Below are 18,598 nucleotides of genomic sequence, written 5' to 3' on the forward strand. Positions count from 1 at the left end.
AGATAATGCCCACCCCACAGTTGGCATTGACTGGCATGCAGGAGGTGCTCAGCCCTGGCTCTGCCTGCACCCTCTCGACCTTGCCCCTGGGGACAATGTGGAGATCTGACTCTGCCTGGTGGAGAAACAGGCCCAACCTCAGGCTACTCCTCTGAGTAGGAAGGGCAGTGCCTACGGGTGGGCAGCCCTGCCCCTGTCCACTTACCATGATGCGATGATGGCACTGAGGGCCTCCAAGACATCGGCAGCAGCCAGGCGCTGCTGGGGGTCGAGGACCAGCAGTTTCCGGATGAGACACACGGTATTCTCAGAGACCCGCCCGTCCCTGATGTAGGAGAGAGGGGTAGTGAGGGGTTCAGGCTGGCATTGAGCCTTGGACCCAGGACTCCAAGCCTCACTGTGCTGGTTCCACCCCTCAAGGCTGTGGGGCTGGACTCCCCTCCCCGGCCTGGGGTGGGAGGACTCACTCGGGGATGGTGTACTCGGCAGCCTTGATCTTGCGGAAGAGCTCCTGCGGGATGCTGTCGTAGAAGGGGAACTGGCCGTAGAGCATGGTGAAGAGCACCACACCCAGGGCCCACATGTCGCTCGGCTTGCCCCGGTACGGCCGGCCTGCGGGCACACGGACACACACGCACTCAGCCCGGGGCTGGGAAGGGTGGCTCTGGGCTTCCCGGCACGTGCCCTAAGTCCTGCCCCTGGGACCTGGCCACCCTCGTTTCCGGTCGCCCTCCCTGCCTCCTCCCACAGTGAACCTCTGACTTTCTGCCAGGCTGGTTCCTGCTCATGCTCTGGAGACCCAACTCCACAGGGGGTGCCTCACCTCAGTGCGACCCCGAGAGGAAGGGGTCACACTGGGCCTTGCTGACTGTGAGTTCTTAGGCACTGGCCTGGCCCTAGCACCCAGCAGAGCGGAGCAGCTCGGTGGGCAGGTGGCTTCTAGGGTGCATGGAACGAAGAACGGGTGCCCCTCCCCCAGCACCCCTCCCGCAGTCACCATCCCAGTGCCATCTGTCCCTCGCAGCACTAGGTTGCTTTGTGCTATTACTCCCTGTCTCCTGCACCGGAATGTAAGCTCTTAGGTGCAGGTGGCTCTTTGCTCACCACTGAGCCCCGGTGCCTGGTGTGGACTTGTGTATCCACTAAATGAATGAATATCCAGCTAAGTACCCTGTGCTACGCATTCCTTGGCTGTGAAACAGAGAGGAGCAGGCATTTAATGGAGCACCTACTCGTGAGAGAGCTGCAAGAATCACTCTTCATTAAATCTATGACTCCATGATTTAGATATTTTCTATTTTTCCAAAGAGTACAATGAGGCACAAGGATGTCACTTGTCCAAGGTCACGGCTGACTGCAAAAGCCCTGATCTCCAATTTTTAGGACAATCCATCCATCCACACCCATGACGGCAGAGCTTCTCCCACATGTCAGCTGCTGCCTGACCTGCTCCAAATGTGAAACAGGAGAATAACTCAAGCCTTTCAGAAGCTCTTGCCACCCAGACTGTGGGACAGTGTGTCACCTGGTATGCCAGCAGGCCCAAGGCAGCCCAGACCCCTGAACACCACGCAACTCCTAGGGGTGTGTAAGGGGCGCTGCCAGGCGCCTCAGTGTCATCTCCCCGCATGCCAGGGAGTGCCCAGCTCACCTCCATCCCTTCTCTGGTGGCTGGAGAGGTCTTTGGGGTGGGGGGCACTGGTGCTGAAGGTCTCACGAGGACCACTGAAGGTCAGGAGGTTTAACAGGGTGGGCGTGTGCTCATGTGCACACCAGTGTTGTCACAGGGTTCGGCCTGCCCTTTGGGGGCCCCACGGACCTCCTTCTCCGAGCCAGCTCCTTCATCTGTGGACGGGATGACACTGACACTGGCCTCACAGCTCACTACTGTGGGCTGTACACTTCTGCCCAACCCGGGACAACAGGCAGGTCTTGGAGCCAAGCCTCTCGCCTGGTTTCCCTGGGGCTGCAAGGCCCCCAGCCCTTTCCAAACCTTAATGCCAAAGAGAAGCCTGGGTGACCTTGTGTCCTGACCCCAAGGCCAACTCGGGGGCAGTCCCTTTTTCCCCGAGCAGGGTCACCAACACAAGTCCACTGGGCCAGTCCTCTCAGCTCTGCATGGCTCCACAAAGTGCAGTGTGTCCCTGGCAGCAGCTAGAAGGTGAGGTGGTTCCTGTCAAGAGGCCTGAACTGCAGGCCAAGGAGGAACGAGCACTGCTGCCAGGTCAGCCTGAGCCAAGACCTGCCACATCGGCCCTGACCCCGGGGGCGGTAAACGGCCTAGCAGACAAGCTCTCCTGGGAGCCCCAACCATCTGCTGACCTTCCCTGCAGCTTTGGCTTTTGAGGAAACACAGAATTTCAGGCTCTCCTTTGCATAATGACAATGCCAGCTAATGCTTATTGAGCCAGGCACTAGGTTAAGGCCTTACTTAATCCCACAGGGACCTACTGAAGTGGGGCTATTATCATCCCAATTTTTTGGATGAGAAAAGAGAGGCACAGAGAGGTGGGTAACATTCCCAAGGTCGCGGAGTTATTAAGCAGACTATGAACTGTGAGAGCAAGGCCAGGCCTGCCATGTCAGAGCTTCACCTGGTGCTGAAGTCTGTGCTTGGCACACAGAACCAATGAAATTGCAGACCCAGGATCAGAACCCACTTAAGTCAGCCCACTTCATCGTCTTGACGACGTGGGGAGGCAGGACTATTTTTGTCTTGTAACCCATGAGGAGCCTGAGGCTCAGAGAGGGGGTTGAGGCCAAGTCACACAGCTGGTAATTAGCAAGGCCAGTCCAGAGCCCGGGTCTCTTTCTGATGCAGGGGGTTCCTCTGTTTCATTCTGAGACTGGCACGAGCCTGGAAGAACCAGAGAGGAAGGTGGAGTGACGGCACACAGCAGCTACCCCAGCCTGATGCTGCTGAGGAGGCCCAACCAGAAGTAGCCCGTCCACTCCCAGGCCTGCATGGCTCTGGGCTGAGGGGGGACCTGGTCCAGCCTCCTGGCTCTGTCACCTACAGAGTTTCTTTCAGGACTCTCATGGAGGGTATCCAGGCTGGGCTGGGCCAGGTGGGGAGGGGTACTCAGGGAGTTGGGGTGCACCCTGGCACCCAGATCCTTCTAGCGGAGGCCAGAGTGACTCCAACCAAAACCCCCAGGCTGGGAGAGTGGCACCACTGCCCGCTGCGGTGGTAGCCACGGGAGAGGCCTGGCGTCCCGGCAGAACCCTCAGCCGGGAGAAGGCCTCCAAGAGGACTGCAAATGCCTGGGGCAAGTTACACAGCCTGCTCCCCGGGAAGACACACACCTGGGGAGGAGGTTCTGCCTCTGAGGAGGGAGCGCAAGTGTGAGTGCCAGGGATAACGGGCCCTGGGGACAGCCCCGAGACCCTCGCCTTGGAGGGATGGGAGCAGATGTGAGTCCCTGGTCCCTGGAGGGAAGAGGACGGAGGGACTCCAATATGGCAAAGGACAAGCAAGATAGAAGAGAAAGCCTGAGGAGACAGGTGCATGGGCTTGGGCAGGAGGCAGCCCTGGGACAGAGCCTGTTTTCTGGTTTACTATTAGCTATGATTTTGAACAAGAGGTCTGATCTCTCTGAGCCTCAGTTTTTCTCATCTGTAGAAATTTTACCTCACAGGGCAGCAGTGTGGTTTTAAACAGATGATGCAAGGTATATTCTCAGTAGAGCGCCCGGCACCTCACGGTTGGGTCGGCAGGTACCACGTACACGATTGACTTCTTTTGTGTATTATCTGCCTCAGCCCCACCGCAAAGCCAGCTCGCCATCCACGGAGACAGGATGTTTGTCTGCCTGGTTACTGCTGTATCCAAAGTGTCTACAACAGAGCCTTGTACATGGCAGGCCCTCAGTAAATACCAGCAGAATGAAGAAGTGAATGAACGAACGAAGGAGTGAGGTCTTTGACATGCAAACCTCTTCACGGTAACCCCAGTGAAGACCTGGTCAAGGGCTTCCTTTTGTACTCGAAACAGGCCTCCATCAGGCCTCGTGTGGTTGGACCCCCAGCCACCTCTCTGGCCTCCCCTTGAACTTCCTGAGCAGCGATCTCAGGGGCCATCTGGTGGTTTCTCCAATGTGCAGTGCCACCTCCGCCCAGTCACAGCCCCTAGTAGGTTCCCATTTATTCTCAGGATCTCAGCTCAGAGGCCACTTCCCCAGGGAGGGCCTTTGAGCGCCCATTCTTCACACACAGAGATAAGCGCTTCTTCCTCTCCAAGCGCTCATCTCAGAGAGAATTAGTGATGATTACCAGCTTTTTCTGGCATAAGACCCCAGATTTTGTACCTGGAGGGACAGCACTGGTTTGGGCCACCACTGAAACCCCAGCACCTGGCCCAGGCCCTCCCACAGACACAGTCTGATTCAGATCCTGCTTGTATGAATGGCTGCAGAACCTGGCTGCGTGAGGCTCGGGGCCTCTGCCTGGCACCTTGAACATACCGCTGAGCACGTCTGGACTGATGTAGGCCGGGCTCCCCCTCTGGTCCTTCAGCAGGTCCCCCTCGCTCACAAGATGCTTCCCGAGGCAGAAGTTGGTGATGGTTATCCGATGCGTCCTGGGGAGGGAGGCAGAGGGTGAGCAAACCTCGGTGTCTGTACGCAGCCGCGCCAACCTCGTCCAAAGAGCAAAGGAATCACACCCACAACCTCTTCTGCTCCTGGCCTTCGCCGTGGCTGCGTGGGGAGGGCCACTGCGGGTGCCAACACAGGACAGTCACCCTGGGTTGCCTCCAGCTGAGCTGTCCCCGCAGAGATCACTCTGACCAGGGCAGTGTTTCAGGGTGCCCCCGCCCCCCATGACCTGCACCCTGGCTGAGTCTTGGGGCTACAGCTTAGGGCTTGGAACGGCTTGCAGAGATTTTCCAAAATGACCTCACGTAGCATCCAGACCGGGGTGGGAGGGATGGACGGGAGATTGAGTTCAGTTCTCTCGTTCACACATGAGGAAGTCCAGCAGAGCCTTAGAGGCCTCCCTTGAGTGCCACTTTGTCCCCCAGTGCTAATCCCTTCGGTCATCACCCTTGCCATTGTCACAGCATCACGGACAGTACAGAAAACTAATGCTTACTGAGCCTGTGGTAAGTGCAGACACGGGCTCAAGTGCCCGATGGGGACTGTTTTCACTCCCCCGCCCCCCCGGGCCCTGCACCACGATAGCCTATGAGGGAGACTTTCTCACTGCCCACTGTGCAGATGGCATAATTAGGACACAGAGAGGTGAAGGGACCTGCCCAGGGTCACACAGCTAATGAGCAGTGGAGAAGGATCCTACCTGGGTCTGTCTGAGTGCGTCTGAGTCTGCACTCTGAGTGACACCAGTGCGGTGCCCACCGTGTCCCTGGACTGTGCCCAGCCCCTGACTCTCCCTTCTGTTCCATCTGAGCTGATTCACGCCTGGTCTTCTGTAGACTCTACACTGACTTGGAAAACCCCACATCCCCCAGCTGAGAGAGCTGCTTTGAGAGCGGCTTTGGGCTCTGACCCTTTCTAGGAAGCTCACAATGAGAAGTCAGTGGCCCAGTGAGGACGCTGTACACCACCCCTGGATGTGGACGAGCTGGGGTGCAGAGCTTCCTTGGCCTGGGGGGAGCAGGGAGGAAGGGCACCTCCCCACCCAAAGGTGAGCCGGGCCACCTGCCAGGCTCCGGGGTTGGCCAGCTGAGCAGAGAAGGTGAGGAGGACGGCAGGAAGGGAGGCCCCACCAGGGCCCCGGGTGGCCTCTCCCTAGAAGAGCCTCCAGGGTGGGAAGGAGGTCGGCTCAGAGGCACACGTGTGCGGGGCTGCGTTCAAGAGGCTCCAAGAGCCCTTGAGCCTTCTTGGGGAATTCTGTTGGCAAAGGCTTGGGGCAAAACAAAGGCCAGTCTGTCCTCGGTGTTCCAAACGGAAACGCTGACTCTCGCTCTCCGAACAGGCCTGCCCTGACACATGCCACAGAAACCTGCCTGGTGGCCCCTGGACTGGCTGGAGCCTGAGAGCACAGGCGAAGGGTCTTGACCAAGGATCGTGTCAAGAAGTGGCCTGCTCCCGCTTAGCACCACCTGCGTCACTGTCCCGAGCACAGGACTGCTCAAGCCCCTCGTCCGCCAGGGCCGCCCACAGCAGACACACCGTGTTTTTCCCCTGGTCAGAGCTGGAGACACTGCGAGGTCAGCTCGGGAGGGTCCAGCAGGGCTGGGAGTCAGATCCTGGGTTCTAGTCCTGGCTCTGCCCCTTCCTGGCTGTGATCTTGGTCATGCGAGTTAATTTCTTGCTAACCCTCAATTTCCTCATGCGCAGAACAGGGAAAATATTAGCACCTAAGTCCCAGGGCTGTTAGGATTTAACGAGATAAGAAGATAATCCCAGGGAAAGCCCTGAATCCAGGACCTGGCAGACAGGGACTGGTTACCAACTGCTTGCTCAGATGGGACCTCCTCAGACAGTGGGCACAGCTGGCAGAGGTTACCATCTGAGACCCCAGGGAAGGCAGCACCCCCAGGCGGGGGGTGAGAGGAGCCACACGGTGACGACAGGCCTGGAACGCACGTGCCAGTGCGGCGGGCTCTCCACTCCGCCCTGCCAGCAGGGCTTGCCAGCCGCCTGCATGTGGGGCTCAAGGAAAGCTCGGCGCGACGCAGCAGGGCCGAGCTGGAGCCTCTCCCACAGGAAACCGCACAGGCAGCTCTGAGTCCTCCCAAAGCCTGGTGATGCTCCCCGCCCTGCCACCATCACCCCAGACCCCTCAGGCGCGTCCTGGCAGGAGGGACGCGGGCAGCAGGGATGAAGGGGGGAGTCCCGTGTCAGCATGACCTGCTGGGAGTCACTCCAGCTGTGGCCCTCAGGCTACCGCAGCGTGGTGTCCTTTTCTAGGAACTGGGTGTGCGACATGCCCACCTGGAAAGAAAGGAGGACGGCAAAGAGCCCGCAGCAAGCCTCATGGAGTCCCAAAAGGGGATTTCAGATGGCAACCCTGCCCTCTCTCCACAGCAGGGGGACTGGTACCACAGCTGCCCGAGAGCCCTTCTCCCCATTTCCTCTGCTGTGCTGGGGGCCTCCAGCTTGTCACTGTTTCTCCAGCTGGAGTGAGGGCTGGCCTGCTGGGCAGGAAGGGGCTGGAGCTCCTCCAGGTCCACCTTTGACTTCCCAAGGATGAAAGGGAGGCCCCAAAGGGGGAAGGGAAACTCAGAGAAGTGCATGGTACCACAGCAGAGACACAGGAACGGGCCCTGGGCACTTAGCGTGGTTTCTGCAGCACAAGCTCTGCCTTCCAGGCACCCAGGCCTCACATGAGAGGTGCCCAGAACCTCTGACTGACCAAAGCACAGGAAAGGGATTACTGGATTAAACAACTGTATAACTGAGACACTCGAGCGCAGCGCGCGCATGCGCACACACACACACACACACACACACACACACACGAGCTGCTATAGCTACACTGGCCTTACTCAAGGGAGATGTGACCTGAGGACATTTCCAGAACCAAGGGCCTGGAGAAGTGGGAGCAGAAGCTAAGCCACCAAGCAGACAAAGAGGCCTGAGCTGCTGGCCTGGTTAGCAGCACAGGAGCCCCTGACATCACGTGCCCATAAACACCTTCGGGATGCTCACCTTGAGCCAATAAAGGGCTGCGTGGAAGGCTGGGAGGACACGACTTCTGCAGCCAGATGGACTTAAGTGTTCAAAGCGTATGCCCTCTTTGTGAAGACTGAGCCTGCGGCTCAGAGTGGGATGCAGGAACGTCCCACAGAAGGCCAGGAGCCGAGTCTCCTGATGCCAAGACAATGGGCTCTCAGGGCTGGGAAGCTCTGCATTCTCCAACACCTGCCCTCCTGGGGCCGGGGCATGGGGGACCTTGCCACTGGCATCCTCATCAGCCACCCATCACACAGTGGGCCTCACCTCCAGAGGGAGCAAGCGTACAGGCCCCCCAGGCCCCAGCTGGTCTAGCACGAGACTGCACTTTCGGGGGGCCAAACCCTGCCAGGCAGTCTCAGGTCTTGGGCCGGTCTCTGCAGGGAGGAATAATCACCTCCACTTCCACGGAAGAGGGCATGGAAACTCGGAGAAGTGCATGGTACCACAGCAGCCTCTCAATACACAAGTGACTTAATCCATGGGCGAATAATCAAATGAATGAGCCCTCCCCGTCTCAAGGGTAATTAGGAGGCAGTGCTGGGCTGTGAGCCAGGTCTGACCCCCAAGACCTGCTCTTCCCAGCTTTGCTCTCTCTCAGCTGGTCAAGGGTTCAAGCAGCCCTGAAACCCTGTTTCCTTCCCTCCTCCCCATGCAGCACTTCAGGACCCAGTTTTTACCACCTCACTTTCTCAGGCTGGCAAACCTTTACTCATGCTTCATGAACTGACACTGCCCCGCTCTGTCCTATGCACACAGGCCCTCCATTAGAGGGTGGTGTCTGCCCTCTGGTTGCCCCCATCAGGCCATGAACTCTGGGGGATTGTCTGCAGCCCCAGTGCCAGGTGAGGCTGGAGACAGGCTGAGCGCTGAGGGGCAGCGGCACCCTCTCGATGGCATCTTGGGGTGGCACTACAAGGCCTGGTGCCCCACGCCCCTCCACAGAGGCCCATCTCCCTGTGGCCACTGTGCCGTTGGCCATTTCATAAGGATAGCGGGCCCAGGGCCCTCCTGGGTAGGCAACCACATTATGGACCAAATCCCCACCACACCTCTTCTGCTATGAGGTGTGTGCTGCCTGCCATCTGCAAGCCCTCCGACCCACTTGAACACCAGGAGGTGAGGGTGAGAGGCTCAGGGAGAGCAGGTGGCAGAGGCCTGGTAGTTCCAGGACCATGTGCACAAAGAACGCTCCCTACTCATCGGTCCTGGGCCCTGGTATGGTTGGTGTCCCTTTGTCAGTGCCCAGATCACTCGGAAGGGCTCTGCTCGGCTTGAGTGGGGTGAGAGTCTGAGGCAGGAGCCTTATGTGATTTCCCTCTGCCACTGGCTCACCAAGGATGCTGGGGTGAGCCACCCAGATCCCCTCTAAGATCGAGTGGCTCTCTCCCTGCTGCCAGGAATGTCAGCATCTGACCACTCATGGCTGCTTCCTCTTCCCGAACATCTTCTTAGCCAAATGAAGCTGCCCTGACCAATCCTGTGCCCCTGGGCACAGACTCCACTCAGTGGCTGGTCACAATGAGGGTTCAGGGCCATGAGCCCCCTTGCCTTGATTAGGGACATCTGAAGGGCTACCTGGCTCTCAGGCTTTCCAGGCTGAGGCTCTGTCATGCCCGGCCACAGTTTAGCTTCTCCCTCGGCGCAATCCCGGCTCCTTCTCCCTGAGGGAACGGCCCAGCAAACTTCCTGCACACACATCTCAGAGTCTGTTTCCTGGGAACCTGACCCACGACAAGGCCTCATTTTGCTCATCTGTTATTCTGTCACCCATTGGTCTATTTTTTTATAGTCATTTACTACATATCCACTGGGCATGACAAATGAACAGACCAGGGAGGACCTCTGAAATCCTTCCTACAGCTCTTTCTGTGGCCTTTACGGCCCCTCTTCTTAGCAAGCACCATATTCCCATGTGGCAAGACAGAAGTAGGCATTGCATCCCCCAGCCCCTGGGATTCCTGGGGGAAGTGGGCTGTGTTGAGTCAGAATCCCTGTGGGGATGCTGCAGGGCCCTGGGCAGTTGCAGCATGTAGCCCATCCCAACCCCAAGGTGACATCACAAAAGAAGAAAAGTGAAGTTTACCTCTTATTGAGCACCATGTTTCCAAGTTTCAGGTCTCTGTGCACGATATTTTTCTGGAAAACAACAGGCCCATGGTTTATACTATGGTCAGAGCCAGGGTTGGGCCTGGACTATCAGAAGTGGGCTTTTAGGTGCTGCCTTGTTATGCTTGTGCCTTGATGTGTAAGCCACAGACAGATCAGGACCATTCCTGGGCCTCATTAACCATGTGTACAAATTGGGTGACATTGTTTTCTCCCCTCAGGGCAGCCAAAAAACCACTCCTCTCTCTGTCTCCATCAAACATCCCACTGGGGAAACAAAACAAAACAGAACCAAAACCCAAACCAAAACCCTCCAAGATGAATCCTCACGGTTCTGGTGACCAAGTACGGCCAGCTTGGCCTGCAAGGAGCTGTGTGCATGGAGGAGGCCCAGGCTCTCCTAACCCGTGTCTCAGGCTCCTCACACCCCACCCCTAGGAAAGCTCAGAGACAGGCTGTGACCGCCCGCATGGAGAGCTCACAAGTCATCGCCGAGGCTGGGAGACCACAGCGTGGCCTACGGGCTGATGGGGCTTTACGGCACTGGACTCTGCGGGGTGCCCGGCACTGTGGGCCGAGGCCTGCAGCACTGCACCTCAGCGGGTGTGCCTGTCATCCGGCCCTCTTCCTTCTGGACATGCCCAGCTGCAAAGCACACCCAGGGGAGGGCAGGACAGTGCGGTTCTGCTGAGCAGCACGGGAAGGGGGGCGTTCCAGGGCATGGAGGTCAGGATGCCTCTGGGCAGAGCCTCACCTGGTGCAGGGCCTCCACCACGCGCACCACGTCATAGAAGATGACCACGGTCTCGCGCTCGCTGAGCCTCTTCTCCTTGATGACGTAGTGCTGCAGGTTGATCAGGTCGGCGGTCTTGTCGCTGAAGTCGTGAGCGCAGAGGCAGTCGAGGACGAGGCAGATGCGCTTCTTCATCTTCTTAACCATCCGGTTGGATTCTGCATCTTCGACAATTTCACAGGTGCGGTCCTGGGAGGAGGGGGCAGACCGGGGCTCGGCTACAGGCCCAGCAGGGCCAGGGCCTTGGGGCTCCTCTGGAGCTGACCACACAAACCAGTGAGGGAGCCTGGGAAAGCCTGTGTGTGTGGGCGCTGGAGGCCTGAGGCCTGGGCAGCACGGACCATGGGCTGCTCAGCACTCCCCTACCTCCCCTGTGCCAGTGCCAGGCTTGGCCAGGGCTGAGGCTGAAGTAGTTTAGGCTCAGGCTTCATGCTCTGGTCCTAATGCAAAGTGTCTGGATCAGGGCTGGGCACTGGCAGTCAAAGGACCCTGAGCTCAGGGTGCAGGCAGCAGGCCCAGGCCCGGGGCAGCCTCCCCTCCATGGCGCTCCTAGGGTTTCTAGTAATGACCAATGTCCACTTCCTTCCAGTGCCCAAGATGGTGGAAGCCATGTGCCCTGTGTGTCCAGGACAACTGCTTTCACATGGACGGAGGACTCCTGGGCAGCCATGTCACAGCTGGGTGCAGGCCCTGGCTCCACCGTGTCCTAGCCGTGGGACCGGGGCAGCTCACCTAGCCTCTCCAAGTCTCTGGCTCCTTGTCTGTGACAGGGAGCCAGCAACCCCTACCTCACAGGCTGTGGGGAGAAACGCAACCACGCCAAGTACTCGGTCCTGCCCAGCCAGGGCTCCGTAAGCTGGCACTGCAACGAACCCCCAGGTGGGCAGTTCTGGACCCATTTTCCTTGCTGAAAAGGTACTTCCAGTGAGAGAAAACACACGTGCAACACGAGGACTTTTATCCTGCCAGCCTGAGGAGGCCCTCAGTGTCAACCCAGCAGACTAGGAACTCCAGGGGATGAAACATCCACACTGCTCCTTCAGGGCAGGATCCTAACTCTCATCCTCTCTTCCCCAGAGGCCCAGCATCTGGCACACAGAGGACTCTGGAAATACTTCTAAACACTCAGGTTCTCTTATCCAAAATGACCTACACCAGAGTTCCTGTCGTGGTGCAGCGGAAACGAATCCGACTAGGAACCATGAGGTTGCGGGCTTAATCCCTGGCCTTGCTCAGTAGGTTAAGGATTCGGTGTTGCCATGAGCTGTGATGTAGGTCGCAGATGTGGCTCGGATCCAGTGTTGCTGTGGCTGTGGTGTGGGCCGGCAGCCACAGCTCCTACTAGACCCCTAGCCTGGGAATCTACATATGCCGCAGGTATAGCCCTAAAAAGACAAAAGACCAAAACAAACAAACAAACAAAATGACCTACACCAAGGCCTAGCTCTGGAAGCTACCAGAGATGAAACAGGAAATCATGATCACTACCCTCATTTGATCTCATGTTTAAGGAAAACTCTAATTTTCAGAGTTGCCTGCTGATGCTCCGAGTTGGCTCTCATTGCACATCTAAGAATAAAGACTGGAGTTCCCGTCGTGATGCAGCGAAAACAAATCTGACTAGGAACCATGAGGTTGTGGGTTTGATCCCTGGCCTCACTCAGTGGGTTAAGGACCCTGTGTTGCTGTGGCTCTGGTGTAGGCTGGCAGATGTAGCTCCTATTAGACCCCTGGCCTGTGAAACTTCATATGCCGCGGGTGTGGCCCTAAAAAGACAAAACGACCAATAAAGAAAAAATAAGAACTTGGTGGGGTGTATGTGTTGGGGTGAGAAGTATTTTCCACTTATCTTACCTCAAGAAATCAAACTGATAAGGGACAGCTCAGTGCCCTGTTTGTCTGTCCGTCCATCCGTCCATCCATCTATCCATCCATCTTTTTTGGCCACATGCACGGCATATGGAGGTTCCAGGGCTAGAGATCGAATCTGAGCCGCAGTTGTAACCTCTACCACAACTCTAGCAATGCCAGATCCTTAATCCACTGTGCTAGCAGGCTGGGAATCAAACCCATACTACCAGAGAGACAACACCAGATCCTTAACCTGCTGCACCACAGCAGGACCTCCGGCTCAGTGCCTTATAGCCTCTCATTCATTTCCTACCACCTTCTTCCAAGGTAGGCACCATTATCATTATCCCAATTTTGCAGATGAGGAATCTGGGGCTTAGAAACCTGAGTGACTGACTTGCCCAAGGTCACACAACCTGTGTGCCCTTCCTGACACCAGGCTGCCTCTCAAGTACCAGGTTCATCCTAGCATAAGTGGGTCTGGCCAAAGCATCGGGCTGTGGGTGCTGCAAAAGCTCCAAGGGGGGCCTGAACAAGGCGACCCTTCACCCCCAGCATTCTGAACCCAGCTTTTTTTTGTCGAAGATGCAGTTTCAGAACTATCCCCAGGAGGGCTCTTTTTAGAGTACCAGTTACTAATTAGTACCTTTCCTAAGGGACCTGGAACATCCAAGCCCGGGGCTTAGGGATCTTTGCTATGGAAGCTGAAACACCCAGATGGACAGAAGGACTGCTGGTACCAAAAGCAACTGGGAGATCCACAGATGCCCCGGTGCCCAGCCCTCCTCACCGCCCTCCCTTCCACCCTGGCCTGGCCGTTCCTGACAACACAGCTAGAAGGAGCCCATGTGTCTTTAAATAACTTCCTGCTTTCCGCTTTTCTCGGAAAAGCGGCTCCTCAAAGAAAGCCTGCAAGCTGCAAACCGGGTGCATTCCCGCTAGGCTGCCATCATCATAGCAGGCGTGCTGGCCCAGCCTGACCTCCAGCCGACCCACTGGGAAACACCACTGCAGGGAGACAACGGGCAGCGGGGGGGGGGCCTCGCTAGCATGATGCGGGGGTGGGGGGACGACAGGCAGCCCCCTCTGCCACTCACCTGGAAGAGCCCGTGGTGGTGAACCACGCCATCCTGCGTGTGGAGGAGGGAGAGCAGGGAGTACTCAGTGTGTAACAGCATCTTGCCTTGCCTTTCCTCCTGGCTTTCTATCCCTTGGTCGCCCCTCTCCTCAAGGGTGAGGATCTTTAGAAGGCACACACACACAAAAAAAAACAAAACCCCCAGCCCTTAATTTTCCAAGCAGGGTGACCAAAACAGGAGAAGCAGGGGGTCACGTCCTCCCACGCCACCCTGGCACATGTGCCCACACATGCATGGACGAAGTGAAAAGGTCTTTCCCAGCGTAATGGCAATGTGTGTACACACCAACAGCACCCCAGGAAGAAATGGCACTGCTCTTGGTCATGAGAGATGCAGGAGAAGCTGGGAGGAGGGAGGAGCCAAGCTGGCAGGATGGCTCCCCACATCTGGTACCTCACTTACCTTCAGCTGGTAGAAGTCATCTGTGCCATCTTTCCTTGCCAAACACTGGACGATGCTTGGCACCGGTGAGTTGCCCAGACGGGGACCTATGGCACAAAGAGCCACTCGCTTACTTCTCAGGAACCCTGTCTACGGTGGCACTGAGCCGCCATGTGGTCTTTTGGCTAGATCTTCTCTCCTGGAGGGCATATGGTTCACATCCACTGAACTCACAATGTCCCCTCTGAAAATGTAGGGGTACGTGTCCATGTGCCTGAGTACACCCAGCTTTTTTTTTTTTTTTGCTTTGTAGGGCCCCACATGCGGCATATGGAGGTTCCCAGGCTAGGGGTCCAATTGGAGCTGTAGCTGCCAGCCTACACCACAGCCACAGCAACCTGAGATACGAGCTGCGTCTGCAACCTATACCACAGCTCACAGCAATGCCAGATTCTTTTTTTTTTTTGCAGGGATGCTTTTATTTTTTATTTTATTTTATTTTATTTTTTTGTCTTTTTGCCATTTCTCGGGCCGCTCTCGCGGCACATGGAGGTTCCCAGGCTGGAGTCGAATCGGAGCTGTAGCCACCGGCCTACGCCAGAGCCACAGCAATGCCAGATCCGAGCTGCGTCTGCGACCTACACCACAGCTCATGGCAACGCCGGATCATTAACCCACTGAGCAAGGGTAGGGACCGAACCCGCAACCTCATGGTTCCTAGTCAGATTCGTTAACCACTGCGCCATGACGGGAACTCCAGCAATGCCAGATTCTTAACCCACTGAGCGAGGTCAGAGATTGAACCCACAACCTCATGGTTCCTAGTCGGATTCATTTCTGCTGCGCCATGATGGGAACTCCTGTACGCCCAGCTTTTATAGGCACACTTCTCAAGAGGGGCTCTCAGTACTGGGTGTGTGCTGGAATCTCTGAGAAACATGTGTGAAAATAGAGATCCCAGCTGCAACCTGGGCTCTCTGAGTCAGCAACTCCAGGGGGAGGATCCAGGAATCTGTCCCTTTAACAGGCTCCCATAGTGGTCTGATGTGGCCCCTGTCTAAGTACCAGCTTTCAGAAACTTCTGTAGTTCCGGAGATGCATACTGTTTGCTGTCCTGGGACAGTGCCCTGAGCTTTCAGAGCATAAATCAGATAATGTCACAGCATCACGGCACTGCTAAAAAACCTTAACAGTGGAGTTCCCATTGTGACTCAGCAGGTTAAGAACAAGCTAGTATCCATGAGGATGTGGGTTTGATCCCTGGCTTCGCTCAGTAGGTTAAGGATCTGGTGTTGCCGTGAGTTGTGTAGGTCAAAGATGCAGCTCGGATCTCAAATTGCTGTGGCTGTGGCGTAGGCCGGCATCTGGCACAGAGAGGACTCTGGAAATACTTCTAACCACTCAGGTTCTCTTATCCAAATGACCTACACTGGAGTCATTCATCCGACTAGGAACCATGAGGTTTCGGGTTCGATCCCCGGCCTTGCTCAGTGGGTTAAAGGATCGGCGTTGCCGTGAGCTGTGGTGTAGGTCGCAGATGCGGCTCGGATCTGGTGTTGCTGTGGCCCTGGCATAGGCCGGCAGCTCCAGCTCTGATTAGACCCCCAGCCTGGGAACCTCCGTATGCCACAGGTGCGGCCCTAAAAAGCAAAAAAAGCAGAACAAACCAAAAAACCTTAACAGCGCACCACTGCTTTTGATATGCAATCAAAGCTCCTTTTTTGGCCTCCAACGTCTTGCATGATTTGGTTCCTGTCCACCTTTCAACTGATCGTGTTTCCCCACCCCTCCTACCACACTCCAGCTAAGGGTCTCCTAATTCCTGCTCTGGGCCTTTGCATTTGCTGTTTGTTCCTTCTGTCTGGAATGCTCTTCCCCTGGCTGCTCCTTCTCATACTCAGGTGACGGTGCAAACGTTACTTCCTCATACAGAACCTTCCTTGTCTACACTGTCTCTAGGCCCTTCCCACTCTCTTATCATCTTCTCTACTTCCTTCAAAGCTACCTACCCCCCCCCCCCGCCGCCCCCACCCCACAGAGATGATCTCATGTGTTTACTATCGGTTTCTTTTCCCAGCTGGAATGTTAAGTTCCAAGAGGGTAGGAATTAGCACAGGTCCAGGAGTTCCCATTGTGGCTCAGTGGTTAAGAATCCGACTAGGAACCATGAGGTTGTGGGTTTGATCCCTGGCCTCGCTCAGTGGGTTAAGGATCCAGTATTGCTGTGAGCTGTGGTGTAGGTCACAGACGTGGCTCGTATCCTGAGTTGCTGTGGCTATGGTGTAGGCCGGTGGCTATAGCTCCAATTAGACCCCTAGCCTGGGAATCTCCATATGCCACGGTGTGGCCCTAGAAAAGACAAAAAAAAAAAAAAAAAAAGCACAGGCCCAGCATGTAGCAAGTGCCATGAACTGTTTGCTGAGTGGCTGGAGCTGGAACAATCCTGTGCCCATGAGTCCAAGATACTGTTCCAAAGTAAAATTTACACCTAGTCTCTGCTGCTGGGAGAGCTGGGGTCCTCAAAGCCCCCTACACTTGCAACCTTGAGCACAAGCTCTATAGACTTGCTGTGCCTCGGACATCATACAAAAAGGCCCCATTGCTCCTCCGGACCACTGGGGGCGCCCAATTCTACATGATCTCTCTGCCAATTTTATAAGAAGTTTGTGGGCTATACCAAACCCTTTGTGAAATTGACGCCAAGAATATTCAGATTAGTGCTTTGGATGATGGACCTTCTAAGGCAGCTTGTGTGCTTCCCGCGGGTAATGTCCTGGGGGCACAGAAGACTTTCTCTGGGAGCAGAAAGACTAGCTCTCAGTTGAGACGAATCTAAGGCTGGTGCGGCCACAACAGACACAACTGTTGGTGCAGAATGACCTTCCACTCTCCTAAACAGACCCCAAGTCAAGCGACAGTGTTGGTCAGGTCTCACACTGGAGCAGGTGTGGTGTTTCACTCTGCGTGTCTGCAGGTCAGACGTGCACCCGCCGCTTGAGCCAGCACCCCCCACAACCCCCAATCAACCTGCAGTCAGAAGAGGCTCACCCAGGATGAATGGTCCAGCTCTCTTTGCGTTATTTCCAGAAATCCCACTTCCAAGAGCCTTCGCCTTGGCCGACGTTTCCCCAGCTCCTCTGTCTGATGCTCTCCGCTTCATTCTCAGCTCTAGACAGGACAGAGAAGAGCCTTCTCACTGAGCAAGTCAGCGACTTTCCTTAATGCTCACCCAGCCTGTGAGTCTCTGAGGGGGGATGCATCACAGCTGCTGCTGCTGTTGCCACCACCACTGCCACCTCCTCTGCCACCCAGAGGTGCATGGAAGGTTCCCAGTGACAAAGAACCACAGCTCCTTTACTGGGGATTAACTAGGGGTTCAAGGTGGATGTAATGGTTACAGAGGTGGGAAGCTGGTCCGCCTCAAAGGAGCCAAACGCAGAGAGGAGTACACTGAGTTTTGTGCAGATGCCGACTGGCGTCCCACTGAGACAGAGAGCTGGCCCTGGAGCGATTCTTCCCAAAGTGAGGTCTTCTCCACGAATACCTACAGACAGAGGTGCTGATTCCTGGGAAATGGCATGACGGACATGAGGGGGAGGGTGACCGTCCCAAGGAGCTCCTCTCTCAAACTCCTGACTCTCAAGTGGAAAGACACCCCAAAGTTGTCAAGTGGGACTTACTTTCTCTTCTCTACTTTCAATTAAAAAAATTTTTTTTAAATTTTATCTTATTTTTATTTATTTATTTTTTGGGTTGGGCCCATAGCATACAAAAGTTCCCAGGCCAGGGATCAAACCCTAGGGATCGAACCTGTATCACAGCAGTGACCAGAGCCACAGCAGTGACAACATCGGATCCTTAACCATTAGGCCACCAGCAGTTGGCTGTATCATTTAAAAAAAATTATTTTTAAGAAAGAAAAAAAAAAAAACCACGTTGTGAATTTAAGAGCCAGTGAAAGGACAATAATGGCTCTTTGACTTGCTTGGTCATGCCTGTCTCCTCCAGAGTTAAAAGGAAAGGGAACAAAGAAATTAGAAGCCCTTAACATCTAGACATGGATGAAAAAAACAAAACAGGGAGTTTCCACTGTGGCTCAGCTGAAACGAACCCAACTAGGATCCATGAGAATGCAGGTTCAATCTCCGGCCTCACTCAGTGGGTTGAGGATCTAGCGTTGCCATGAGCTGTGGTGTCTGTTGCAGACACAGCTTGGATCCTGCGTTGCTGTGGTTGGGGGGTAGGGCAGGAGCTGTGGCCTCAGATTTGACCTCTATCCTGGGAACTTCCATATGCCGTGGGTGCGGCCCTAAAAAGAAAAGAAAACAAAACAAAACCAGAGTTGCTCCTTCAGGCTCTCTACAGTTAACCCCTTGGCAAGGCAGTGTCCTGGATGTGGGTGAGGAAAGAGATCTGCACAGGTGAGTCCCACACAGGGAGAGCAGGGGTCGCAGGGTGCCCAGAGAAGGACAGCTGTGCACTCCCAAAGAGAGGCCTCTGGCCCAAAGTGGGTGCAGGGACTCAGGGGAAACTTCCCTGAGGAGCCGATACTGGAGTGGGTGGGGCAAGGGGCAAGGTCACTCCAGGCAGAGGACCTGGTGTGCAAATGCACACGGTAAGAAAGGGTGTCTAAGTAACAAACTCCAAGGAGTCTGAGTTGCTGGAGTGTGTGTCATGAGGCAGGAAGT

General features: G+C 55.8%; 1 protein-coding gene across 3 annotated transcripts in view; it reads right to left on the reverse strand.

Moving 5' to 3' along the window:
* Positions 1-18,598, reverse strand: part of STK40 (serine/threonine kinase 40) — a 43,133-nt gene that overhangs the window by 3,947 nt on the left and 20,588 nt on the right. For 2 of the 3 annotated variants that reach the window (XM_021095940.1, XM_021095939.1), the window contains exons 2-9: positions 16,959-17,078; positions 13,932-14,017; positions 13,488-13,631; positions 10,501-10,728; positions 9,724-9,776; positions 4,464-4,579; positions 468-612; positions 206-325 (exon numbers count right to left, since the gene is read on the reverse strand). In XM_021095940.1, coding sequence (XP_020951599.1) covers positions 206-325; positions 468-612; positions 4,464-4,579; positions 9,724-9,776; positions 10,501-10,728; positions 13,488-13,631; positions 13,932-14,017; positions 16,959-17,070 — 1,004 coding nt within the window. In that variant the 5' untranslated portion in view covers positions 17,071-17,078. The remainder of the gene's footprint in view (positions 1-205; positions 326-467; positions 613-4,463; positions 4,580-9,723; positions 9,777-10,500; positions 10,729-13,487; positions 13,632-13,931; positions 14,018-16,958; positions 17,079-18,598) is intronic. The other variant, XM_021095941.1, reaches the window with a different exon arrangement.

This window comes from Sus scrofa, chromosome 6 (genome assembly GCF_000003025.6).
Source record: "Sus scrofa isolate TJ Tabasco breed Duroc chromosome 6, Sscrofa11.1, whole genome shotgun sequence".
NCBI classification, from domain to species: domain Eukaryota; kingdom Metazoa; phylum Chordata; class Mammalia; order Artiodactyla; family Suidae; genus Sus; species Sus scrofa.